The following is a 27,500-nucleotide window of genomic DNA, read 5'->3' as shown; positions in this document are numbered from 1 at the left end:
AGTAATTGGCAGGACATATATAAGTAATCATATGTGTTGCCCACTTGCAGGTGATGTGGCCTAGGCAACTTTTGGAGCTTCCTTCTCCAGCTCACTCTGTAACAGAGGGTCTGGAAGGTTCAAGTCCCCATGTAGCCTGTACTCTATCCTTGGTGGGTAGGCTGCTGGGGCTCAGAGGCTCAGAGGCTTACATGCACCAGCTGCTCCTGAGTGTCATACTCCTTGGTGCAGTCTTCCCAGTGACAGCTGGTCTCATAGATGACCACCTCAGGCTCTTGCTTACAGTCATCCCTGTCCAGGTCTTCCTTGAGGTCAGCCAGCTGCTCCTGGGGGAAGACAGAGCACACCCCTGTGAGCCATGTTCAGCCATCTGGCCCTGAGGGCAGGGCCTGAGAAGATACTGCTGTCAGCTCATCGGCTGGGCTGATAAAGGTTGTGGACAGACAGACAATAGAAACAAGCACTCACTCACTCACTCACCAATCTTTCAGCCCTTTCTCTAGCCTTTGCTCTTTCTGCCTCCCATCCTTCCACTGTCTTGTCAGACATTGACCTGGACTCCTCCCTCCTTTCTAATGCTGCTTGTCATCACCTTGGCACCCATCACTCCTGGCTCTACTGACATGGTAAGGAGGGTAGGAGACAGGAGTCTATGGCTTTTGTTTGCTTTTGTATCCTTTATAGGGATAGGTCATATGGGCAGCTCTGGAGTGTGACATTTTTACATTTCATGTGTTCAGGGTCTGCTCCTGCCTAGAGGCAGGAGGAGACCCAGCATACCTCTCTCCTGGGCCCTAAGATCCTTATTCTCATAGTGTCCCTTCTCCTCAGGGGCACATGCTGCACCTGGACTCACACCCGGGACAGGGCAGTAGGCTGTAGAGGGGATTCACTCTAGCACATTCTCCCAGCATCATTCTCCCCTGCAATACAGTCCTCAGACTGTGCGTATCTGTGTTCTTGTTTTCCAGCCCGGGAAACTCTGAGAGAAGTTTACTTATGCTCCCAAGAACACATAGCTAGTTTGTAGCAGCCTAGACTTGGACTCGAGTCTCCCTATCACATTAGGGCCCTCATAGGACCATTTCAAGGAGGTGGAGGAAAGGCCCTGAAATATTTATTTCACCTGAGCCCTGGGGGCTGAGCACTGGGACCAAAGTAAAAGGAAGGTATGAGAGGCCATTGTTCTAGAACTTCAGCAACAGGATCATCTATGGGGCTGCTATTGTTGTTAGCTGCTGTCAAGTTGGCCCCCAACTCATGGTGACCCCATGCACAATGGACAGAAACACCACCCAGTTCTGACTCATCCCTGTTATCAATTGTGGATCGGACTGTTGTGACACGTAGCACTTCCACTGGCTGGCTGTTGCAAGTAGATTTCCAGGCCTTTCTTCCTAGTCCATCTTAGTGTGGAAGCTCCATTGAAACCTGTTCAGCATCATATGCATTAACCAGGAATTGAACTCAAGTCTCTTGCACGAAGGGTAAGAATTCTGTAGCTGAACCACCAATGCCTCATCACTTGATCATAGGTGCCTGAAATTCTTTTTAAAGAAGACAAAGCCTTTTACTTCCAAACCAACAACAGTCTTGGGATTAACCCCCACCCCCAGTTAATCCTAGCCCAGAACCACGCAGAGGCAGCCTCTGAGCAGAGGAAATGGAGACAAGCTAAGGGACTAGGGAAAGGGGGAGGGAGGGTTTCCACGGCTGTAAATCTTTTCAGAAGCTGACTGCCTCATCTTTCTCCTATGTAGCAGCTGGTAGGTTTGAACTGCTGACCTTTTGGTTAGCAGCTGAATGCTTTAACCACTCCTTCAAGGGCCTCCAGAGGCCTGTAATGCTTTAGGGACTCCCCAGTTTCCCACTGGCCTACTCGGCATGCTCAGACAAAGCCAAGCAAAGGACAGATGTTAGAAAGACTTGCTTTATTTTTTAAACTATTGCCAAGAAACAACAAGAAAATGTTCTTTCAAAAGAGCTTCTGGGGAAAATATTTATAGTTTAGGTTAATGGGGACAACCTCTCCCCCTTGTTCAAGAGCAATAGTAGCTATAGGTTTCAGGAATGAACCGAAGCTGAGGCTGCAGCTGAACGTGCCACAGTCTCATCCCTCACACTGTGTCCATTTCTAAGAGCAGCAGGAGTCAGCCTCAGGACACCCTGCAGGAAGCCCTGACTCACACCAATTGCTGTCCAACTGGAGCTGCTAATGGCTCTCCCAAGAGAGGTTTCTGGTTGTTCCTGAGAGTGTGCCTTTCAATGAGACCACTTGATCTAAGAAGGGAAGTGATGTGATATACAATGACTCCTTGGGAGGAGCAGAAACCACAGGGTGGGGGAAGGGGGGAGGGGTTGTGCACTGGGATCACAGCAAAAGGAGGGTGTGGGAGGCCCTCTGCACTAAGCAATGGGATCTGTGAAGCTGTCAAATGAGACTGTGCAGGAAAGTGGACAAGGGGCCTCCTCAGGCCCTCTCTGCAGCTTGAGAAATATTGGAAATAAATTTCTTATTTCCATAGGGTGCATACCCTGCATATTCAAAGAAGACTTGAAACAGATGACACACTGGTGCACAGAGCAAAGGGAAAATGCAGATGTGGTGGGTGCACAGGCTGCCAAGGCAGCAAAAAGGGGACTCATTAAGCTGTATTTTCTACTCATGGAGACCAAGTGCATCCACCTTGCAAATAAGCTGGGAGTCCTCGGTCAATGAACCAGGACACCGAGTGGCATGGTGACACACGCCTTGTAATAAACAGCTTTCTGCTGTCTGACACACATGAGGAGGCCACACTGGGCAGGAAGGGAGAATCACTATTCTGCAGCTGCCTGGGTTTGAGGGTGGGAACAGGGTCCCCCTAGAAGGTGGGTATGGGCCACTAGGTGCTTGATGCCCACCACCCAGCTTATCCTCATCATTCCAGTGTGTTTATCTTCCTTGGATATGTGCTATCCTCATCAATCCCAGCTGTCCCTGATGATAGCCAGGAAATCATGCATCACACTGAGACTGGCTCTGGCATCACAGAGGGGAGAAGAATTTGTCATCAACCCCTCTGCTTGCTTGACAATAACAGGACTCAATATTTCATGAAAATTAAGTGCCTAGAGCACAGAGCACACCTGATTGTTTACAGTGCTGACAAAGGATGGTGGGATATAGGGGAGATGGGGATGGCAGACCGGAGCACCCTCATGTCACAGCCAGGGGTTGTATAGTCATAGGGGTGGGGAGGATAGGCTGGTCAGCAGCCCACTCACACACTTACCACAGCAGACCTCTGCTCAAGAGTCTGGCATGGCCTGCTTGCCATCTTGGCAGGTTAGAGTAAGTGCAGACTTCCAAAGGGACCTCATGAGGCTCCAGCCAGCAGAGGCCTGTGCCAGGCTAGGGAATCATCTTCTCTTCTCTCTCCCCACCATTCCACTAACTCATTCAAACATGCATCTGTCATTAGAAAATATTACTACAGCCTGTGCACACCAGGCCCTATGCAAACCCTGGTAATATGACACTACAGGTGCTTCTTTCACAGTTGTGGTTGGTAGCTGCTGTTGAGATGGCCCCCAACTCATAGTGACCATGTACAATGGGATCGGATCATTGGGTTTTCAGTGGCTGATTTTTAGAAGTAGATTGCCAGGCCTTTCTTCCTAGTCCATCTTAGTCTGGAAGCTTCACTGAAACCTGTTCAGCATCATAGCAACATGCACACTTCTACTGTTGGATGGATGGTGGCTGTGCATGAGGTACACTGACCTGGAATCAAACTTGAGTCCCTGCATAGAAGGTAAGACTTCTACTACTGAACTACCACTGCCTGTTCTCTCAAGTGGCACCCCTCATTGGCTTACCACATAGTGGGGGAGACAGGCATGATAGCAGCATGTCAGCAGCAAAGAACTAGGAGAGGAGTGTGGGTTGATGCAAGACCTATTACCCAGGAGGACAGGGAAGGTAAGAATGGCAGTAGGGGCAGGTGAGGAAGGACTTCCAGGGAGAGGGACACCTGAGAGGGGCTCATCCTACTCATGGCAGGGAAGGAGCTTGGTTCGGCTGGGCTTGTGCTAGGATGTGGACAAGGCACCAGGAGGAGCCTGCCTGCAGTCTGAGGACCCATGGAAGGGTGGAGGGAGTTCATTCACTTATTCTTTTACTCAGCACATGTTTGATGAGTATGTGACAAGGGCAGGGTTCTCAGGGTACAGAGGTGAGGCTGTCATAGCCTTGGTACCCTTGAGCTCACAGTAAAGCCCACTCTGTCCTCATTCATTCAGGAACACAGCAGTAAGGCTGTCATGGCCCCAGTCCCCTGAGCTCACAGTAGAGCCCACTCTGCCTGCATTCATTCAGGGTAGAAGGAGTGAGGCTGTCATAGCCGTGGTTCCCTGAGCTCACAATTACACCTGCTGCACCCTCATGCATTCACTTACACATTTATCCATTCATCATTCACCAACAGTGGTCAGGTCCCAGGTCAGTGGACCCAGATGACACCATTCCCTGGTGGGTGGGGGGCCTGCATGTACCTGTGTCAGCGTCAGTGGGGAGGTGGGCCTCAAGCCCTCAGCTTCTGTCTTGACCTTACTGCGCTTGTGGATGACGATGGGGTTGACAGTGCTGCTCACAGCCGACTCACTGCTCTGCTTGTTCTGGAGGGAGGGTGCAGAGGGGGCCCATCACATAGAAGCAGGGAGCTAAAATCCCCACAGACCATCTAGGGCCAACCAGTGCATTTGAAGTGTTGGAAACTGAGTCTCCAGCCAAGGCATGGCTAAGACAGAGCCGTGACTTTGTCTTGCCAGCCCTTCCTCTCTACAACATAGTCATCACTCCATCTCCCCATTACTTCAGGGAAATGCAAAAGTGACTCTTTCTTTGGAATAAGCTGGGCATCCTTGTTCTCGTCTCCAGGAGGCTCAACTTAGCCTTCCAGAGCAGGAGGTATCAAACAGCATGACAGCAAGAGGTGGGTCTGGGTTGGAGGAGAACAGGGCTTGGCTAGCGCAGGGGGCAGGAGAGAATGGCCTGGATCCTCAGGAAGAGGGGAAGAGGGGCTGGAGTTGTAGTATCAGGAGATGGTTCAAAACTTGATGGCAACTGTCTATAGGGGATGCACTGGATGGGAGAAAGGGGAGGACAGCCTGGAAGAGGGACTGCTTCTAGAATCTTCTTTGCCAGGACATGGTAACATCTGGGCTCAGCCACCTGACAATAATTGGTGCCCTAGGGAAGGGCCTTCCCCTCTAGAATGCCATCAGGAGTGCTGACCGTGTTCTGGGGTCTAATGGGGGCTCCATGTATACATAAGCTTGTCCACATGCACCATGATGCAGAAAAGGAGGTAGGACCCCCAATTTGCAGGTGAGTTAGCTCAGGATGAATGAGGTAAAGAAACATGCCTCTTTCAGGAAGGTCAGGATTCAAAACTTGGCCTGATTCAAACCCTGCATACTTTGCACTATATGATTCTGCTGCTATGCATGCCCCTCCTCATCTGCAAACTAGGATCTCATTCATTCACTATATATTTGTTACCTAGTTTGTGCTAGGCACTGTGCCAGGATGCCAGAGGCCCCTTGGAAGGGTTGAGTAAACACAGTGTGAAACTGTGGTAAGCACAGTCTCTAAATGAAGCTCCACATAGTAGTAACTATGATTCAGGAATCCCTCCATTCCACCCATCCATATCATTCGTTGTACACTGAAAGGCTGGGGAGCTTGCTTATGGTGAAGGCAGTATCAGGACTAACTCTGACACCTGACATAGCCTGAGGCTCTGTCAAGCTGGGGCCTCTGCCCACAGAACCTCCCACCAAGCATCCCTGAGCCCAGAGTTCTTCCACAAATTCATGCGTGAGATGGGTATGGACAGCCCTTGTGGGGTCTGGTTATATACCTGGTGATCCACTCCCCTGCTTCCTGGGCCCACCTACCTGGTTGGTGTCACTCAGACAGTTGCTGTTGCTGCTGAGCTGGGTGGGTGTGGCATTGATGGAGGTAAGGGCCATGGGCTGTTGGGCCAGGAAAGTGGGCGAGGGCTGGATCAGGGGTGGCGTGTGTCCAAAGGCCGAGCCCAGGCCCCTCTGCTGACTCAGGATCTGTTGGTAGGCCACGGGGTTGATGGGGTGGGGAAAGGTGAAGGCTGGGCTGCAACGGAGAATGGACAAGGTAATGGAGTAGAGGTGGGGGCAGTGGCAGGGACTCTGTTGGGCTTACACTTCCTGGGCAGAGATAACCCTGCCCAGGGGATTGGGACTGGCACACTGGCTTTCCATCACTCAAGAACTAGCAATGGTTTCCTGCTGCCTGCATCTTAGGACTCATCATTTCTGCTTAGCTCTCTGACCCTGTCCCAGGATGTAGCTTTCACCTCTGGCCCCCGGGAGGTGCCATGCTACTTCCCACCACTATACCATAGGACTGCCATGATTATTTTTTTAAACTTGATATACCTGTTATTCTCTCTCTGGGTCCTTGGGCCTGAGATACCTCTTCCCTAACCATTTGAACCCATCCGGCCTTTGAATCTTCTTCTAATGTCACCTCCCCCAGGAAGCATGCCCTGAGTGCTCCTGCTCACATTTTTCACTTCTATAGCTGGCTCCATGGACCCAATTTTCCTGACCTCCTGGGTTCCTTGAGATGGGTCAGAGGAGTGCCAATGGGACAAGAGTTTCAATCAAGTTGGCTGGTACTGAGGTACTGAGACCAGCCAAGGGGTTCGGGGGCAGAGAAGGACAAACCATGGTGAGCCATGCTGTGATAAGATTTGCCAGTCCAGAGATGGGTTTAGACCATCTGCCAAAGCTTCTGTCACATCTGTGTGGCATCTGATGCTGGTCATCACCTGGCTGCCCTACAACTCCCACTGAAACACTAGAAAAGCCACTGTTCAAGTACAGGTACCTGTTTGATTTCATTACTGGACTAACACGACAAGACAGAAATGTCACGTTCACATCAGAAATTGTTTTGGGGATGGGTAAGAGCCCATGAAAATGTACTCAAAGGTGGGCAAATTTGAATTTCATCATCATTAGTTTTGAATTCATGAAAAAAAATGCAAGTATGGTAACTCATAAATGCAGTAAGTTCTATCTTCTTCTTTTGGGTGAAGGTGCCCACCCAAAAGACAGACCTGTCTACTTGAGAACAGCCAGCTTCTAACTCAGCCCTCTGTGAAATCCAAGCTCACCTGAGGGCACCTGCTGATAGGTGCCCGTAGGAGCCACTGGCTGCTGAGCTGCTGCGGGAGTTGTTGATGTAGGCCACCAGTGAATTGGGTGAAGTCCGGATCATCCGCTGCAGGTCCAGGCTGGCATCGGACAGTGGCGAGATGGACAGCGCCCGCTTGCGGCTCAGTCGGGGCGTAACCCGTGGGCTGGAGAAGCGGGACACTGGAGGGAGCAGCAAGCACAAGGCATGTTAGCATTACCCACATGGGTGCATGTGTGTGTGTACCTGTGTGTACACATGTGCACATGTGTTGGTGGAGAAGGGGAAAGTAGGGGGTAGGAGAATTGGTGGATGAGGGACAGGAGGAGCCTACAGAGATGGTCTAGCAGGAATCATAGTTCTGCCATGCTTTAGCTGTGGGCTCTTGGATAAGGTATGAAGCCTCTCTTAGCCTCAGTTTGCTTATCTATAAAATGGGATTGGTTCTCACAGCACGTAGTGATGATGATTTGAAAAGCATGTGTAAGATGTTTGGTGAGTGAGCATATGCTAGCATCTTTACTACTGGTAGGCAGAGACCAGGCAGGGCTAGAACTTGGCAATGCTTAAGACATAACAGAAAAGTGCACTCATCATAAGTAAATGGCTTAGTAGCCTTTCACAAAGTGAATCCACCTGTGAAAACAGCTCCAGATCATGAAGAGCATGGCCAGTGTCCCAGAAGGTCTCCTGCCCCTTCCAGTCCCACCCCAAGGCAGCCTCTGTCCTGCCTGCTAATACCACAGTTTAGTTGTGCCTATTGTTGAGCTTTATATAAATGGGATTATACATGTTCTTTCATATGTGGTTCCTTACGTCCAACACTATAAGATGGTCAGGTTCCTCCATGCTGGTACGTGGGGTGATCCTGGGCTTGCAGTGCTTGACTTTTGCCCTTTGCCTGTCTGGCTTGTTCAGACATTGCTCAGGTCTCTTCTCCATGAGGGTGATGACATGTAGCATGGCTGTAGGTCTTCCTGGCCCTGGCTTTCCCTGTGCCATCCACTCAGCTCCTTTGGGGTTCAGACTACTCTTCTCCCCATGCAGCCCTCTCTTCTGACTGTAAGATTACTCCTAATTATGTCTGTGTCAGGGCCTCCATAGCTGGGGGGCAGTAGGACAGGGGTAGTGAGGTGAGTCTCAGAGCCCCTCCATAGGGATGCAGCCCCAGGAAAGTTGGGGCACATTGGGGCAGGTGTAGCACACAGGGCCCACCCAGAAAACTGAGGAAGCCTGTGCACCCCTGCACCTACATGATGGCATCACAGCCGGCTGCCTCAGTCTGCAAGTCTGCAGCCAGCAGGAGCTACACCAGAGCTTGGGGGAGACTCAGCCCTGCCCCTTCCCAGCTTTAGCCCATGCAGATCAGCTTTATCAGAAGAATGAAAGGCCTGAATGCCTGTAGTATATCCGGAAAGTTTTGGGGACCTTACAAAATCCCTTCACTGTGGGGCCACAGGGAGAAACACCTCTCTGGAGTGAGGAGGAGAGAGAGGAGTCCCAAAATCCTCAGACCAAAGGGACTTCTAAGGGTTTCTTTCCTAACTTTCTTTGTTGTGGATGGGGGAATATGAGGTCACAGATGGGAGTGGCTTGTCCAAGTCATACACCAAGTGGACTGGCAGTCTGGGCATAGTGACCATGTACAGAGCACAGAGGACTGCCCCAAGTCCCAGCTCAACATCAATCATGTAACCTCTCTGAGACACAAAAGAACAATGACCTGAGAAGAAAAATCACTCCTCGTCCATTTTGGGAGCTTATGATTAGATGGATGCTGGCAGTGAAGGTAGTTTTTACATTCTAAATACTTTACAACTAACTCTAATGCACATGTGACCAATATTCTTTGGAAAAGATGTTCCGTAAGAAGGGTGATGGGCTTTTAGGAAAGTTCCCAATTGGAAGATAAAGTTGAGTTAACCAGAACACTGAGTGTCCTTGTCAGCTAAATTTTCATTTTTGGTGGTCTGTTTATTTTATTGGGCTCTGAGGACTGGGGCTTCCATATCTTTTAGTAAGCAGAGCTATGGTGGGTACACAGAAGGTGCTTCATAGATGCTTTTTTGTGGAGAAAAATTTCTCAGAATTAATTTTTGTTAATTGTGGTAAAAATATATGTAACAAAATATTTGCCATTTCAACATTTTCTACATGTACAATCCAGTGGCATCAATTGCATTCATCATGTTGTATAACTGCCACCTCTATCTGTTTCAAAATTCTTCCACACAAATGGTTGTTGTGACTCTGGCTTGTTCTGCTCCACAGATGGGGTACTTAGGCCAGCAGCTCACTCACTCAGTCAAGGTTGCCTTCTGTTGCCAGCCCTACACCCAGAGGATGTGAGGCAGCCCACCATTATACCCTGCCCTCAGTGCCTGATGGAGCAGGCCCAGTCCCCACCAGCACCAAGGCTGTGCTGCACTGCAATTATCACTGAACACTCTGAATGAGAATCCCACATGGAATAGACACATCCTCCTTGGTCAGCAACTGGAGATGGTGTATCCCATTGGTGCCATACCTGGATAAGAGTCTGCTTCTGAATTCTCAAGTGATTAGTAACCCATTTAGTGACATTTGGACCCACTGTCTTGTTTAACAACTACCATAATCCTAGCATTGCAGATAAGGAAACAAAGCTTGGGGAGGTTAGTGAGATGCTAAGGTCACAGAGCTACAGAGGCAGGATTTGAACCCAGGTCCTGAGGAGCCCTGATGAGGATTTTCTGGGGAATCCATGTCCTTATTTATCTGGTATCTGGAGAGTGGTAGGGACAGGATTGGGGCCAAAAAGAAGCCCTCTCACCAAAAAGAGCTTCTGCCCCCCTGCCCCCTATAATTGGCTCCAAATAGTGAAATTTATGGAGATTGCCATATAACTTAATAAATTTAACAACCTATCTGCAACTCTTGCACGTCAAAGGCAAGTCCAATTTAGCACACACAGCACCACTGCTGATACATACAAGCCTTGCTCTTCCGGCAGCTCCTCAGCTCTGCAAGAGCCTATCACCTGTGACAGAGGCCAGACCCTCCCACTCACCTCACTCAGAGTGGAGCCCACACTCAGGCCTACAGATGCTTGCTTCAGAACACCCTCTTCATGTCCCCTTTCTCTCAACCTGTTACCCCAGCCCAACTGGCCTGGCCCAGCTTCATCACTTGGCTGAATCATTCCAGAGATCCTTTAGCTAACTGCTGTCCAATCTACTTTCCACACTGTGGCTGGAGAGAACTTTTTAAATTTCAAATTGCCTCATGTAACTGTCCCCCTTAAGACCTTTCCAAAACATCCCACTGCTTTTAGGGAAAAAGGCCAGAATCCTTAGCATGGCCTACAAAACCTGCCTCTCTAGCTGCATCCTGCCCCATTCCCCCATCCCCATGAACTCTCTCCATTCATACTGGCCTCTTCCAGCTCCTCCTGTGTGCTGCCTGCCCTCCTACACAGGGCCTTTGTACATGTGCCTTCTCTGCTTGACATACTCTTCCCTCTTGACTGTATTCAAACCTCAGCTGATTTGCCCCTTTCTCCAGGAAGCCTCCCTGACCTTCCTTCAAGAGTTCATCAGCTCCTCCCTCATATGCACACACAGCTGCAGACCTCTCTCCAAACAACAGTCACCATGGTGAGCTTATATTCACTTGTATAGTTACCTGGTTGCTTCTTCATGAAGAAGGACTCAAGTTCTCCATATCCCCAAGAGTATATCCCCAACACTCAAATATAGCAGGCTCAGTGATGACCTCGAAGTGGGATATGCCAAGTGTTCGCTGAATGGCATAAGCACGATGTGTTGGGGAAGAGTGGAATAGTGGCCACTAACCACACCCTCCTCCCCGCGAAAAAAAGCAAACCAAAAACCCACTGCCATTGAGTCCACTCTGATTCACAGTGACTCCCATGGGGTTTCCAAAGAGGTAAATCTTTACAGAAGTAGACTGCCCAGTCTTCCTTCAGTGGAGTGGCTTGGGTTAGTAGTCAAATGTCTTAGGCATTAGGAGTGGAGAACAGTAAGTCTAAGAAAGTTGCCTGGGTCACAAAGAGCTCCTTCTGATGCTAAGTTTAGTGGCCGCTAAACTTAATATTTATTGAGTGCCTAGTATATGCTAGGAACTGCTCTAAACACTTTAAAATATTAAGTCATTTAATCTTCACGCCTGCCCCATAAGGAGGGGTTACTGTTATTGTCAAGAATCCTTGGGTGGTATGAAAGCTTAATGGTTGCAGTCTGAACCCACCCAGTGGTGTGGAAGAAAGGCCTAGCAATCTATTTCTGAAAGGTCACTGCCAAGAACCCTATGGAGCACAGTTCTACTTTGCGATACATGTGGTTGCCATGAGTTAGAATGGAGTCAACAGCAACTGTGTTTTTCTTTTTCTGTTGTTTATTATTATAATCATTCTACAGATGAGAAAACAAAGGCACAGAGAGTTTAAATAGATTGCCTAAGGTCACAGAGCCTGCAGGACTAGAAGCCAGGCCGATAATTGCCAAAACCACCTGCCCACACTGCCTCTGCTGGAGTGGGGAGGAGAGGTGTCTTGGGAGAGGCATGACTGTGGGGAGAGGGTTAAGGAGAGAGGGTGAGGAGAGACCCAAAGGCTCTGGTAGATAGACACACACAGGATGTGGAACCACCTCTGATGACCTGCACTGGCTGACCATGACAGACCTGACAACTTGCTTTGGAGCAAGTTTTGTAATGTTGCTGAGCCTTCTTTACCTGATATGTACAATGGAGGCAGCCAGGCTTGTCTTGCAGGCTTGTTGTAAGAAAACAGTGTCAAGGACAGTGCCTATAAGGCAGCAGACATGGACAATGACTGCTAATGAATATAACCACCAATCTGCCAGTTTGTCGTGCTGTGGTCGTTTGGTGTTGCTGTGATGCTGGAAGCTATGCCTCCAGTATTTCTAATAGCAGCAGGGTCACCCATGGTGGACAGGTTTCAGCAGAGCCTCCAGACTAAGACAGACTAGGAAGAAAGACCTGGTAATCTACTTCTGAAAAAACTGTCTGATATAACGCTGGAAGATGAACCCCAACCTCCCAGTTGAAAGGCACTACACAGTGAACTAGAGATTATCTACGATGATGAAGATGATGCAGAATTTGGACATTTTGTCCTATTATATATGGGGCCGCTGTGAGTCAGAGCCTACTAGATGGCAGCTAATGACAATAATGAATACCACTTCTTTAGGAGCTAGAAGTGTTTCGGTGGCATGGGAGGGGAGGTCGACATGGTGAACCTAGAGTTCATAACGGAGTGGAGGACAGTAAGTCTAGGAAAGATGCCTGGGCCACACAGCAGTACACCTGCCACCAAACGCCCATCTGCCCATTCCTTTAATCCTCTAAGTTCTTATTTATTGATTTCATGCCTTGTCAGTTCCCACTTTAAAGGAAATTCAAAGTAAGATACAAAAGCCAATCCTCCAAGAGAATGTTATTCCTCACTAAATGAGTGGCAAATGGGGAAATAGGAAACAGGACAAAGATCTAACACTATATAAAGTAACACACACACATCTTTGTAACACATTTTTTTAAAAAAGATTTTGCTGCTAATATTTGGATTCCCACCCTCTCATGTGCCCCTAACAAGAGGAAACAGGCCAAATCTGACAGTGATATTCATCTCTGTTATTCCCACACCTCAAGGGAAATATGTTTATTAATGTGCCTCTTCCCTTGATAAATTACTAAATAGAAAGAAAAGCCCGGTTCTCATTTCCCATGGCTTCTCCTGTGATTTATGACTGAGGATTGGCGGCGGTTGAGTCCTTTCATCTGTGGATGTGCCTGTTCTAATGCCCATCAGCCTCCAAGGTCTGCAAGGCCAGGGCAGTCCTGTCCACAGCTGCCACTGCCTACCTTTGCCCTGATTATATCAGGTGTTGTCACTACTTGCATCTGTACTTCTGTTTCATCCACTAGTCTTTTCTTTCATTCATTCATGCTTCATTCATTCATCACTCCCTTGTGCAGTACTGGGGACATCGTGGGACTACAAGCCAGGGGGCTACTCAGCCCTGTGCTCATGAAGCTTACCATCTATGGTGGGATGGAAATGGTACCTGGCAGTACCAGGAATGATTCCCCAGGTGCTCTGTCAATAAGCCCATGCCAGGTATTCCCAGGGGGCTCAGGCTCCAGGCTCCAGAGGCACCAGTGTGGGCCCTGGACCCAGGCTGGCCAGGTCCTGATCCTTCCCATCACCCTCTCTGAACTGGGGGGGCTTTGTGCAAGTTGGTGAACCTCTCTGACCTAGTTCCTCATCTGGAACATGAGCCAACTGTACCCACCTCCCACTGTGTGGACAGAAATGGAGGAAAGAGGGCCCTCCCTCCCTACAGGACTCTTGGGGTACTGGGGCTGGGCATCCTTCAGAGGCATGAAGGCTCCAGCAGGCTGACTGTAGACCCAGAGCTGGGATGATGGGCAGTAGGGAGTGAGGAGGGAATGTGGCCTCACAGAACCCCATGAAGTTCAGGTGCTGGCACTGGCAGCTGAGGGGGCAGCCTTCTGGCACAGCATCCCATACCAGGAGCCTTCTATGTACCAGATGCTGTCCTCAGCTTGGGGATGGGATGCATCTTCATGAGGGATAGCTGGATACAGCTTGAGGCTGGACTCCTATGCCCTAAATCCTCAGTGGTCAGTCAGTGCTCCCTACATGGCCCAACTCTCTTAGCCAGATATGTTCTAGACTCACTGAAGATACTCTAAGGAAACCCCAGCTGGAGGGCCTTTACCTGCTCCCCTCACTTAACTGTCATAGCCCCTACCCCCATTACCAAGCCACTTTCCTCACGGAGTAGAAAGAGCCTGGGCTTTGAGGCCAAAAGGCTTGGGGTTGCCACTAATGATTTCCCAGTTAAATAACGTAGACAAACTTCTGGCTCTGGCCTTCAGGTTCTTCACCTGACACCAGTTTCATGAGACTGTTTTGAAGGTTTCCATAAATGACCCAAGGAGATCACTTAGCCCAATGCCTGTATACAGCAGCCCTGCCCCTGGTTCCCCTCTAGGACTTTTGGCCTTGTCTCCTCTGCCTTAGTCTCCCCTCCTGATACAGGCCAGACATGGACTCCCTGATGACCTAGGCCTGCTGGCAGCCCCTTCAGGCTCCTCTGTGCCTCTCTTTGGTGTGATCAATTTAATTGGTTTCTGAAAAATCCCCTGGAACTGCTGGTTGTATAAAGAACAGGCGTCAGAACTGAGGTGACATCCGAGTCAAATTAGTGTCAATATGACAATAAAATATACAGCTCGGAGGAAATATGGGCAGTAAACAGACAACATTTCAATCGGAAACACTTCAATCTTCTCAACGCAGTGGGAGTGGGAGGCGTGGGGGTTGTGGCTGCTGTTTTTCTGCTGCTAAATCACCAATACTCAACAGCATAATACAAGAACATTCCGCTTTAGGGCCCTGGTGACAAATGGTGAATTCCCTGCTCTCCAGAGAACCACTTGGCAGACTGATAACCTTGGATCTCCCGTCTGATTATCTATTTCATTCAGATATAGCATCACTCCTCACTCTTCGTGTCGTAAATCACGCCTTAAGAACACCAGGAAACAGGCCTCCAGCAGCCACCAGAAGACCCACAGTGCTCCCCACACTGAAGAGGGAGGCTTTCATGAGCCATTCTGGTCTTGAGCCCCTGGGAGGAATGCAGAGCTTGGTGTAGGCCTTATTGGGGAGCCCATCCAAGGCCCCTTTGCCTACTTGCCTTCTTCCCACAAACATAGGAGTCTCCATTGTAGTTAAGTGCTGTCGAGTTGATTTTCGACACATGTGACAGACTAGAACTGCCCCACAGGGTTTTCTGGCTATAATCTTTATGGGAGAATATCACCAGGTGTTCCTCCCATGCAGTGGCTAGATGGGTTTGAATTGTCAACCTTTCGGTTAGCAGCAGAATGCTTAACTGTTCCACTACCAGGTTTTCTTTGGCAGTGAAAATGTCTAAGGACTTGGCTATTAACTGAAAAGTTAGTGATTTGGAGGAAAGACCTGGCAATCTACTTCCAAAAAGGTCACCAAATTCATTATCATCAAGTCAATTCTGACTCACAGCAACCCCATTGGGCTTCCAAGGCTATAAATCTTTACAGAAGCAGACTGCCCCATGTTTCTTCCATGGGATAGCAGGTGGTTTGAACCACCAACCTTATGATTAGCAGCTAAATGCCTTAACCACTACACCACCAGCGTTCCTTCCAAAAGATCATAGTCATAAAAACCCAGTTTTACTCTTTGACACACATGGGGTCACTATGAGTCAGAATTGACTTGACAGTAACTGGTTTGGTGGTGTTTTCCCAGATGTCAGATGTCAAGACCCAAATGAGATTATTTTAGGCTTGATGGGGACAAGGACATCTTCAGATATTATCAGGTTTTCCAGTTCATTAAAAAAATATAAGTTCCATTCATATCAATCTATTTAATCCTAAAAGGAAAGTCTATTAGAAATATAAAACAAGTAACTGTGGCAGATGGTATTTGGCTAAGGTAAAAATTGGATGTGGTTTGCAGATGAGTGGGTTTGGGGTGCCACTGTGTGGGACGTGGTCTCAGGCAGCCTTCCAAAGAACCTTCTCCCTAGGTTTTCTGCTCTGCTCAGGCTGCCTCAGTGCTGGAAGGCCCTGTGTCTCCCCACCTCAGCTTGATATTCAAAGCCTCTGGAAAGTTCTTGCCCCCACTATTTTACCTCCTGTCTTGTGGCTACTGCAATGCACAAGAACATAAATGAAAAGTGCTGAGAACAGAGGCTGGGGTAGATGAGATGTAGGTCAGGATGGACCTTCTTGCTGCTGAGGGAGCTTACATTCTTCTTGGGGCAGGAGAGGCACAGAGCATCCCCTAAAACTTGGGCCTTCTATACGTTGTGGTATTCCCAGTACCTAGAACAGTGCCTAGAACACAGTTGTTGTTATTGGCTGCTGTTAAGTTGGCTTCTGATTCATGACAACACTATGTACCACAGAATGAAATGCTGCTTGGTCCTGTGCCATGCCATGATCATTGGTACGCTGAAGTCCATTGCTACAGCCACTGTGCATTTTGGGTGTCTTCCAACCCAAGAGACTCATCTTCTAGTACTGTATCAGGCAATATTCTCTTGTGATTCACAGGGCTTTTATTGGCTACTTTTCAGAAGTAGATCACCAGACCTTTCTTCCTGGTATGTGTTAGTCTAGAAGCTCTGCTGAAACCTATCCACCGTGGGTGACCCTGTTGGCATTAAAAGTATCAGTGGCATAGCTTCTAATGTCATAGCAACATGCAAGTTACCACAGTTTGATCAACTGACAGGTGGTGGTGGAACATATCAGATGCTCAATAAACATTCACCAAATGAATGTGTGTGTGCACGTATGTGTGTGTGCATGCGCGCGCACGAGAGAGAGAGAAGATGCAGTCCCCCTGCTATCATGAGCTCTTGAAGCCCCTTCCCCTGCACTGAGCTCACATGTTCATGGTAGCATTGATGGGCAGCTTCCTGACCTGAGCACACATGGTCCTCAGAGAAAGGCAGGGTACTCCTATAGGGTGGTCTCCTGCCCCTCAGGTTGGCTTGCACAGTGCTCTCTTTGAGAGTGGCAACAAACAGAAATGCAGTGGGAAGACCCATGCCATCCTTCCCTATGTGGACAAAAACTTCACTGCGTGGACTCTTTGCAGACCTGTTCAGCTGGCCCAGCTGACAATGGGAGCCATGGCTGGGCTCAGCTGAGCAAGGGCCTGGGCCGTGAGCACCAGCACTGTGCTCTTTCTGACTACACGCCAGCTTAAGAGTTTGTACATACACATGAGAAACACACCCATGCAAGCATTGGAGCTAGGTAGGAATGCGCAAAACTTAAAAAAAAAGAAAAGAAAAAAAATTGTGGTGAAATATATATAATGCAGAAAACTCATTGCTGTCGAGTCAACTTGACTCATAGTGACCCTTCCTTCAGTTTCTGAAGAGGTATCTCTATGGAAGTAGATTGCCTAATCTTTCCGAGGAGTGGCTGGTGGGTTTGAAACTCTGGCCTCTGGCCTTCTTGTTAGCTGTCAAATGCCTTAGGCACTACCTTAGGCCTTAGGCCACCAGAGCTCCCATACCATATGTATATATACATATGTTGTTGTTGTTGTTATATGCCGTTGAGTCGGACCCGACTCGTAGTGACCCCTCCCTGGGCTTCCGAGGCAATATCACTATGGAAGTAGATGGCTCAACCTTCCTTCTGAGGAGTGGCTGGTGGGTTTGAACTGTGTGGTTAGCAGTCAAGTGCCTTAGGTACTACGCTACTAGAGCTCCTGATATATACATATATATACACATACATATATATATACACATATATACACACATATACATACACACACACACACACATATATGGTTAATGGTTCAAACTCACCAGCCACTCTGTGGAAGGAAGACTGGTCAGGTAATCTACTTCTATAAAGATTTACTGTCTCAGAAATCCAAAAGGGGTTATTATGAGTTGGAATCGACTCAGTGGCAGTGGGTTTGGTTTTTTTGGTTTATATATACAAAACCAAGACCAAACCCACTGCCGCTGAGCCAATTCCAACTCATGGCAACCCCCACTGGGTTTCTGAGGCTGAAAATCTTTACAGAAGTAGATTGACTCATGTTCCTTACGCAGAGTGGCTGGTAGGTTTGAACCATCAACCTGGTTAGCAGTGAAATGCCTTAGGCACTATGCCACCAGAGCTCGCTCTCTCTGTCTCTCTCTCTCTCTATATATATAACCCCAAAAAACAGACTGCCATCGAGTCGGTCCCAACTCACAGCAGCACCTCCTTGGGTTTCCAAGGCAGTATCTCTGTGAGTGTTTAGCCCAGTTTTCCTTCCGAGTAGTAGCTGATGGGTTTAAACTGCCAGCATTCTGGTTAGCAGTCAGATGCTTTAGGCACTATGCCACCAGAGCTCCTTCTCTCTATATGAATATAAATGCATATATGTAAATATATATGTAATATGTTGTTGTTGTTATGTGCCATCGAGTCGGCCCTGACTCATAACGACCCCTCCTTGGGTTTCCGAGGCAGTATCACTATGGAAGTAGATTGTCCCATCTTCCTTCCGAGGAGTGGCTGGTGGGTATGAACCACCAGCCTTCTAAAAAACCAAACTCACTACTATTGAGCGGATTATAACTCATAGTGACTCCATTGGGCTTCCTAGGCTGTACATCTTTATGGAAGTAGATTGTCCCCTCTTCCTTCTGTGGAGAGGCTGGTGGGTTTGAACCACTGACATTCTGGTTAGCAGCCAAATGACCTATTCCCTACACCATCAGAGCTCTTTTATATACATGCACACACACATATGTAATGTATAATATATATTATATACATTATATATAACATATAATGCATGTTGTTGTTGTTGTTATTTGCTGTCGAGTTGGCCCCAATTCATAGCGACCCTTCCTTGGGTTTACAAGGCAGTATCACTACGGAAGTAGGATTGTCCAACCTTCCTTCCGAGGAGTGGCTGGTGGGTTTGAACCACCAGCCTTCTGGTTAGCAGTCAAGTGTCTTAGGCACTATGCTACCAGAGCTCCTATATAATACATATGTATATATATATATGTAACCATTGTACACGTACAATTCAGTGACATTAATTACATTGCAATGTAATTTTAAAATATTTTTAAAAGCTGAAGCAAAGGTTCTGGTTCTAGTTTAAACTGGTTTGGAAAATTGTATAAGGTAGCGACAAAGAGGGAAAATATTGCTTGGCTGCTCTGATTTCCTTGGATTGTAACAGACTGGGAACAAAGGAAAAGAAACTAACTTCTAAAATCCATCCAGGTTAAGGAAAATCCACCTCCTTTCCCCTTGCCTCAGCCTGAGAAAATGATAGTCCTGCTCAGGCCAACTTTGGAATCTGGCAATGCTTCCCACTGTATCCTGAAGCCAGGCAAATTCCCAAGACTTGGAGTAGAAAGAGCATACCCCTCCCCCACCACCAGTGCTGAGAAAGGATCCTGGTGGGTGTGATGAGTTCATCAGCAGCCGCTGACATGAGCTGGCTGCATCTTACGCCCACTGGTGAGCTCACCCTCCTCACTCCTCCACCTCCGGAGGTCTCAGAGAGGCTTAGCTCCAGATGCTACCAAATGGTGAGTGGCCAGCCAGGAGGTTTCCTGCTCCCTAGTCCCTGTCCAGGCTCCTTACAAACTCACAGCTGCCTTCCCTAGCAGTTCTCTCCCTAATTAGTTTCATCTTTCTAGTCCATGTTCTTTTGTAACTGCCACTTACTCTCCCACTCACCCACCCACCCACTCACTCACCCTCCTACTCACTCATTTACCTACCCACTCACTCCACAGGCACAGAGGGCCTACTCTGTGCCAGACATGCTGCAGCCCCTGAGGGGCTTCTTGTTGTTGTTATGTGCCATCGAGTTGGCCCCGACTCATAGCAACCCCTCCTTGAGTTGCCAAGGCAGTATCACTACGAAGTAGATTGCCCAGTCTTCCTTCCGAGGAGTGGCTTAGTATCTGGTTATATATGAGGACATGTGACCAGCCTCAGGTCTTGGTGGTGGAACATGGAGATGCTGAAGAAGTCCCAAAGGTAGTGCTAATGCAGCCGGGATGACGTGGATGATGTTGTGAGAGAACTGGTGACTGATATGAGTCCTAGCAGATCACACAAGAATTAGCCAAGCCAGTCTCTGGGGAATGGCATTCTAGGCAGAGGGAGCATACCACACCAAGGCCTTCAGTGCAGAGATGTGGAAGCTACAAGTAGAGGAGAGTGTAGCTGAAGTATAGTGTTCAGGTGGAGAAGACGAGACTAGAGATAAAAGCCAGAGAAAAGCCATGCAGAGCTTTGTGAGCCATGTGAGAGTCTGGATTCCATCCTGAGGATGATGGGGAGCCATGTAGGGCTGATGGCAAAATGGGAGGGGAGGAAAGATCACAATGCGGAAGTGGCCATGAGCCCAGGGATGCTGATGATGGCCTGAGCCACATGGCAGTGGGGGGAGGGTTGCAGATAAATGGATGGTCCAAGAGTGTTGACAAACCAGATGTGACAGGTCTGGGGGACAGATGGATATAGGAAAACATCAAGAACAAGGTGTCCAGGGGGACTTGCTGTCACTGGGATTAAGCAGCAGGGTAGACAGTTGTGTCAATATGGAGAGAGAAAGTCTTGTAAGAGGGGGCAGATTTGAAAGAAAGTTCACTGCACAACCTCGTCTCTTACCGGAGCCACCCCTGCATGCACTTGGCTCCAACCAGCTCCTCTGGCCTATGTGCTCCTCCCTGAGGCCAAAGAACCAAAGTTCCACTTCTGGCCATGTCCCACAGGGCTTGTCAGGGTGCTGTGCTACCTGGATTGGAGGCAGTGTGCCCAGCGGATAGCAAATGATACTGGTAATAAACAGAGCCAAGTGTGAAAGCCCAAGACACAGCCTGGGGCAATCACTTAATGTTTGTTATCCCAGTTTGCTCATCTCAAGTATGGAAAATAATTCCAGCCTCAGAATGAAAGTTCCATAGAATAATGTATATAAAAAGCACAGAAGAGAGGCAGACACATCTGTTCTAATTCTGTCTCTCACATACATGCAAGCACATACACACTCACAAACACACTCTCGTACTCACACATGTGCATGTACACACTTGGATACAGACATGTGCATGCACACACCTACACACACACAACAGTTACTCATACCAACTGAATAACTGGACAACTCCTGGCTGCTTGGCTTGGCTGCTTCTGTCCTCTGGAGACACCTGCCGCATCTGATTCCTCTGGACAATGGTTCCACTGCCTCACTCACTTCCTCACTGCCCTGGTGCCACCATTAGGCCCTTGGACAGTAGGCCCTGCTGGGAGCAACTGGACATTTGGAGAGGCTATCTGGCTACAACCTCAGCAACCTTTACATGCTGCCTAAAGAAGCATAGTATCATTTGGTTTCTAAAGTATACAGCATACAACCTCATCTGAGCCCTGAGCCACACTGCCTCCTGACACCCTCCCCTTGGCCCAGGTACACACCTTGTTGGGTTGCTGAGAGAACAAGAGATGAATGGAGTATGTGTGTGTGTGAATGAATGTGTGCATGTACATGCATGTATACTTATACAGGCGTTATAATCAATCAACCCAAATCAAATCAAACTCAGTGCCATCAAGTTAATTCTGACTCATAGCAACCCCCATTGGGTTTCCAAGGCTGTAAATCTTTATGAAAGTACACTGCCTCATTTTCCTTTCATGGAACAGCTGGTGGGTTTGAACTGTTGACCTTTTGGTTAGCAACCAAATGCCTTAACCACTATACCACCAGAGCTCCTAATCAATCAACAGATATTATTTAATACCTATGCAGTATATCTAGCCCTGGGAGCTCTGGTGGCATAGTGCCTAAGGCATTTGACTGCTAACCAGAAGGCTGGCGGTTCAAACCCACCAGCCACTCCTTGGAAGGAAGGTTGGGCAATCTACTTCCTTAGTGATACTGCCTCGGAAACCCAAGGAGGGGTCGCTATGAGTCAAACACGACTCGACAGCAGTGAGTTTGTTTTTGGTATACCTACCCCTGGACTAAACATCATCCTGGGGAAAGCATACACAGGATGATATCCATCTGTGTGGCTGGCATCACTAAGATGTGTCCTCTTCCCCAACAAAGTGTGAGGTAGGGAGAGCAGACAGAGACTGAGGCAAAGCCAGGCCTCTCCATAATACTCCAGGTACCTTTGTCAGCCCCAGAGCCCATTCAGCATTGCATCTTCTGTCCCACTCCCTGCCCTTTCCCTACTGGAGCTCTACCCAGTTAGATCCCCCAGCCCAGCACTCACCGTCCACCGGGGTGAGGTAGTCATGGAGATGAGGTGCACCTGTGGCTCCCCCACTCTGCATTAGCAGGTCCCCATAGGGTGTGGGGTGGCCTGCCATGAGAGCCATCTGGTGGTAATAGTCAGAAGGGTTGGTGCCTGCTGGGGGCAGGCCAAACAATCCCCTCTCCTTAAGGTGCTCGTGTGCCACTGCAGGTAAGAGAGAGAAGAAGTGGTCAGAATCAGGCAATGGCCTCATCTTCCCCCAATAAAGACGAGCAACATACACCTGGCCAAGAGTCTCTCCCCAGGGTCCTCTTGCCTATCTCCCACCTCCAGGGTCTCTGGGTTCCCCCACTGCCCCCGTCCAGGCATCTCACTACACTGGACTCTGCTTGGCTAGTGGGGGAGGGTGCGTTTCTGCTAATGAGGGAGACCAGAGCCAGGCCTCTTATTCCTCCATTTCCTAAAATCCATGAAAAATCCTATCTCTGCCCCCTTGGGCTCCTTGGAAGCCCAGTGCTGTAGGTGGGCAGTGTTATAGCCTGTCAGAGTCTTTCTTTGTAAGAAAGAGGAGACTCAAATGGCAGTATCCTGGTGGCCAGGCTATGGCTCCAGGTTAGGCTTAGCCTGACCATTCACTGGGAGACATCAACCAAGAGCTCCCAGGTCTGGCTGGGAAAGACCCCTGACTGCCAAAGCCCATGCTGTTTCCTGTCCTGGCAGCTGCAGAACCTCAGGCTGTCTGCCTCAATGCTGCCCAGGGCTTAGGAAAAGAGTTGAGGATGAAATTTCGATTAACATGTGGGGCCTGCCCTCAGGTAGTATGGTGTTGGGGAAGCAACTGGAGGTTGAAAAGCAGACATACCCATTGGAGACCTGGTTTTCACCAGGTATACAAAATTAGGAGGGGGATACCTTTCTGAGCTGGCTGTAAAATGGGGATAATAAATACTCACTACCGAAATTACTTTGAATAATGATAGTAGCAGCTAATGTACTGAATACTTGCTGGTGAGTGTCTACATGGAACCAGTGGAATCACATCTACACAACACAACACTAAGAGGCAATAGCGATCATTGTTGTCCCTGTTTAGTGGATGTGGAATCTAACACCATGGTCATATAGCCTAGTGATAGAGTTGGGACTTGAAGTTTGAATCTAGAACCAAAGTTCCTAACTAGATCTCTGTTCTGTTAGTCTTGGCAAATACCAAATGGGATCTCTTATGTGCTCAGCACAGAGAAGATACCAGAAAGCCTGTCCCCTCCTCTTTTTCATTGCCATCTCCTGCTGTGCCTGAGCGGGCACCCTGGCCTCCAGCCATGCTCATCACTCAGGCCTCTGCTTGGCTGCCCTGTCCAAGGTCCATCACTGTGCTCTTGCCTTCTCTCTTCCTGCCTAGTCCTCCTCCTCTCTGATGCCTTCCTTGGAGCACTCCCTTTGCCCCTAGAACATAAACGGGCTAAAAGATATTGCCTCAGTTGCTTATCACCTTTCAAGCTCATGTGGAAGGGGCTAGCACAGTATGTGCACCCAAGACGACCTGGCAGAAGATGTTGGAGCTTGATATGCTGCCTTTCGTTACTTGTTCACTTGGTCTAGGGCCAGCAAGGCCTCAGGGATTGGTCTGCCCCCTAAAGAGGTTGCAAATAGCCTAGTCGCCTCTGATGACTAGACCCATCACTGTTTGTCTCATGGGGAAAGTGTAGGAGATAAGAGCTACATCAATGATTGCACTGAAACCAGGCACAAAATTGGAGCACCATATATCAAAAGTCTATCCTTCAAAGGTGGGGTCTCTGGGTGGCATAAACAGTTAAGTGCTTGTCTACTAGTTGAAAGGCTGGTGGGTCAAACCCATCCAGAGGCACCTTGGAAGACAGGCCTGATGATCTGCTTCCGAAAGGTCACAGTCTTGAAAGTCTATTAAGAGCAGTTCTATCTGACATATGGGGTCACTGGGAAGGATCAGGGCCTTGAACCAGTTCGTTCTGGTTTGACGTTCTGCTGAGAAATTGCATGTCCACCCCAGATATACTGAATCAGAACCTACGGTTTAATAAGATCTATAGGTGATTCTGTGAAAAGAAGATGGGCAATCTACTTTCCTAAAGATTTACTGCCTTCGAAATCTAATGGGGGTTGCTATGAGTCAGAATCCATTTGAATGCAATGAGTTTTGATTTTTTCTTCAGTAGGTGATTCTTATGTATATATCTTGGGATCTTGTTAAAATGTAAATTCTGATTCAGTATATCTGGAATGGAAATGCAAAGTCTCAGGAGGGGTCAAGCTGGAATGAACTGGTTTGAAACCCTGGCAGAAACTGGCTCCATGATAATAACAACAAGTACTTTAAGGGCAGCCCAGCTCTCCACCCAGCTCATTATGAACTGCACCGAAGTCAGCTGAGATGTGACCTGATTTATAAATGTCTCCAGGTGGGTACTCTCTCTTATTCTTCCTACTTCTCACTCTGCTCTGGCCCAGGGCCCAAAAACTCTTGGGTTCTTTTTCTTCCCAAGTAACTTTGTTACCATATGTATTAGTTTCTTATTGCTGCTGTAACAAATTGTGACAAATGTGGTGGTTTGAATCAACAGATTTTTATTCTCTCAAAGTCCTGGAGGCCAGGAATCTGAAATCAGGTGTTGGCAGGGCTAGAGGCTCTAGGGGAAAATGTTTCTGCCTCTATTAGCTTCTGGTGGCCACCAGCTTCCTTGGCTTGTGGCCATATCACTCCAACCTCTGCCCCTGCCTTCATATGGTCTTCTTTTCTGAGTGTGCCTTCTCTGTATGTCTCTTATAAGGACACTTATCAGTGGATTGAAAGCCCACCTGCAATAATTAGGGTACTCTCTTTATCTCAAGAGTTTACCTTAATTATTTCTGCAAAGACCCTCCCTCCAAATATAAAGTTTCCAAGGTTTAAGAGGTGGACATCTTTTGAGGACCACCATTCAGCTCATGGCACCAGGTGTAAACTTCAGCACCTGAGCATTATCTTAACTTTTATCTCCCACACTTTGTTCAGGTAAGTCTTTTGCCAGCTAGGTTATCTTGAGTGGCCTGGGAAAGCTCTGGTTCACTTTCCACAAGATGGTGACTCCCTGCCAGGTTGGTACTTGGTGCCAGGTAACACATCTCTTCCATGGACACTATGGGTCTGCCAAGGCCATTCACAGGATCCACTCAGAACACATAGCTGAGCCCCAACCCCACAGGCCATCTGAGAATGCAACCATATCCCGAACCAGCATTTAGGACCCTGTGGCTGTGACCATTGTCTGGTTTCTTTGTGAGAACCATGCTAAGTAAACCTCAGGCCAGGACAATGAGGCACTAGCTTAGGGAAACTTTTGCTGCCTTTAGAGACTGTAAACCTTCTTTTCTCTGTGAAACTGCAGCCCATACCTTATCAGTGTCAGGCCTTTAATTCAGCATAGAGTCATATCTGTGAGCTGGGAGGGGACAGACCTGCTGGTAAAAGGTCTGCAATCACCTGGTAAGAACAGAGTTGGGGATGAAGGAGCCCCTAGGACCATGCTTCTCAGAGCCTCTGGCCCATGGGGGTCCCAAATGCACCTTATGAAAGTACTCCAGCCAGCAACTAACTTGGCTGAAAGGGGAGGCTACAGCTGGGCATATTTTGGGAAGGTGCAGCTTGGTTGGTTTGTAGGATGCGAATGGTGAGAGCTGATAAAAACTTGGAGGGCAGCACAGAACAGCAGATAATGCCTTCTCGATTGTGGGGTTGAGAGCATGCTTCCCAAGACAGCATGGCTGCACAGGCTCTCAACCATGCTCACACTGTCCAGTAAGCATGTGTGTGCAGGTGTGTGTATATCTTGGAGTGGGGCTAGGGACTAGAAGTAGAACACTTCAGATTCAAATCCATATTTATATCAAAGGACCTTGCTCCTCACTGACTCAAATTATTTGGCCGGTGGTGGCCATCTCATCTCTGAGCTGGCCAATCAGTTCTCTCTCTCTCTCAAGCATCTAAACTGGGAACAAAGAGCCACTGATGTTCATCCTTGAAAGCTTGGAGTCTGGCCATCTATGTTGACATGCAAGGGGAGCAAAAAGCAGGAAGCCAGAGTGGGGTCCACATAGCTCAAAGAGAGAGAGACAGAAAGAAGCCAGGTCTTATGGCTAACATCCTTCTCCTTCCAGATCTGTCCCCTCCCAGCTCACAGGTGTGACCAAATCAACTCTGCCTTCCATCTGCTCTAGGAATCCATGAAACACTACTATATGATACCCTTTAACACCAGCTTCTGCAGACTTGGGTTTATTGCAACCAATTGGTTCTCACTTAAGATAGAACTTATCCGAATAAACAGGTAGCATCCTACCATTATTATTATGGCAAATCACATGTGGATTGCATGCAAAAAAGCACAAAAAACCAGTGGAACCCAAAGTCTCCCAGCTTTCTTCATTCATTTACTGCAAAATCTGATGTTCAGAGGTGGTGGGTTGGACACTCTTCTGATAGAGCCCTTGGGCCTCCCATCTGCTCCCCATTGTCCCCTGGCTGTCCTCTTGGCCCAGGCCCCACTCACCGTCACCGGGGCTGAGACCCCGGGCAGCAGAGATCATGGAGAGTGTGGGGCTGCTGTGCACAGAACGGAGGTAGTGCTCCATGTGAGGGTTCACATACGGGTGGGGGGCACTGAAGGGGGACTCCCCAGGGCCAGCAGGGTGTGGGGAAAGTCGGATCAAGGAGATGTCGGAGATGACAGGACTGCTGGTCAGGGTAGGAGGCCTGCGGAGACAAAGGAAAGTGTCCTAAGAAGGGATGCCCACCTGCTGGAGGTGCACAGGGAACCCCACGAAGAACCCCGAAACAATAAGGACAGCTCTCGACAGTCATAGGAAGATGTTCCAGAGCAATCTATAATTTTTTTTTAATACACAAACACCCCTTGATGACCTTTCATATAGAATCTGAACTCATACATTGGCTAATGAAGGCATTTTTGAAGCTCCTGTGTGATGGTATGGCCAGCCTGCCATCATGTTTGATGAAGTATCTGCATACATGATTGGACCTTCTGGACCATGGGCTCAGAAGGTGATACACATGGCTGCCTTGTCACCATTGCATCCCCTGTACTTAATAGGGCTAGGCACAGAGCAAGGGCTCAATAGATATTTGTTAAGTGAATGAATGAATGAATGGATTCTATAAACATGTATGAAAAACAGAACATGAAAATATGAATACCATATGGCAGCATTGAGGATGACAAAGACATAGAGAGGTACATGGGAGGTACAGACAACAAATATGAACCCTTTTGCACATATAGTACTGCGTTGTCAGTGAAGGCAAACATGGGTATATGGGTGGATAGATGGGTGGACAGGCTGAACGATTAGGTATGTCTATGAAATGGGGA

General features: G+C 48.3%; 1 protein-coding gene across 1 annotated transcript in view; it reads right to left on the bottom strand.

The window, feature by feature from the left end:
* The window catches only part of GLI2 (GLI family zinc finger 2), a 316,026-nt gene that overhangs the window by 14,078 nt on the left and 274,448 nt on the right, over positions 1-27,500 (bottom strand). The window contains exons 3-8 of the mRNA XM_042780483.1: positions 26,661-26,863; positions 22,111-22,296; positions 7,206-7,407; positions 5,944-6,157; positions 4,537-4,659; positions 192-326 (exon numbers count right to left, since the gene is read on the bottom strand). Of these exons, the coding sequence (XP_042636417.1) occupies positions 192-326; positions 4,537-4,659; positions 5,944-6,157; positions 7,206-7,407; positions 22,111-22,296; positions 26,661-26,863 (1,063 nt within the window). The remainder of the gene's footprint in view (positions 1-191; positions 327-4,536; positions 4,660-5,943; positions 6,158-7,205; positions 7,408-22,110; positions 22,297-26,660; positions 26,864-27,500) is intronic.

Source organism: Orycteropus afer, unplaced genomic scaffold (assembly GCF_000298275.1).
Source record: "Orycteropus afer afer isolate SDZICR_OR568_19922 unplaced genomic scaffold, OryAfe1.0 scaffold00004, whole genome shotgun sequence".
In the NCBI taxonomy this organism is placed as follows: Eukaryota; Metazoa; Chordata; class Mammalia; order Tubulidentata; family Orycteropodidae; genus Orycteropus; species Orycteropus afer.
This window is presented reverse-complemented; position numbering and strand designations above follow the sequence as displayed.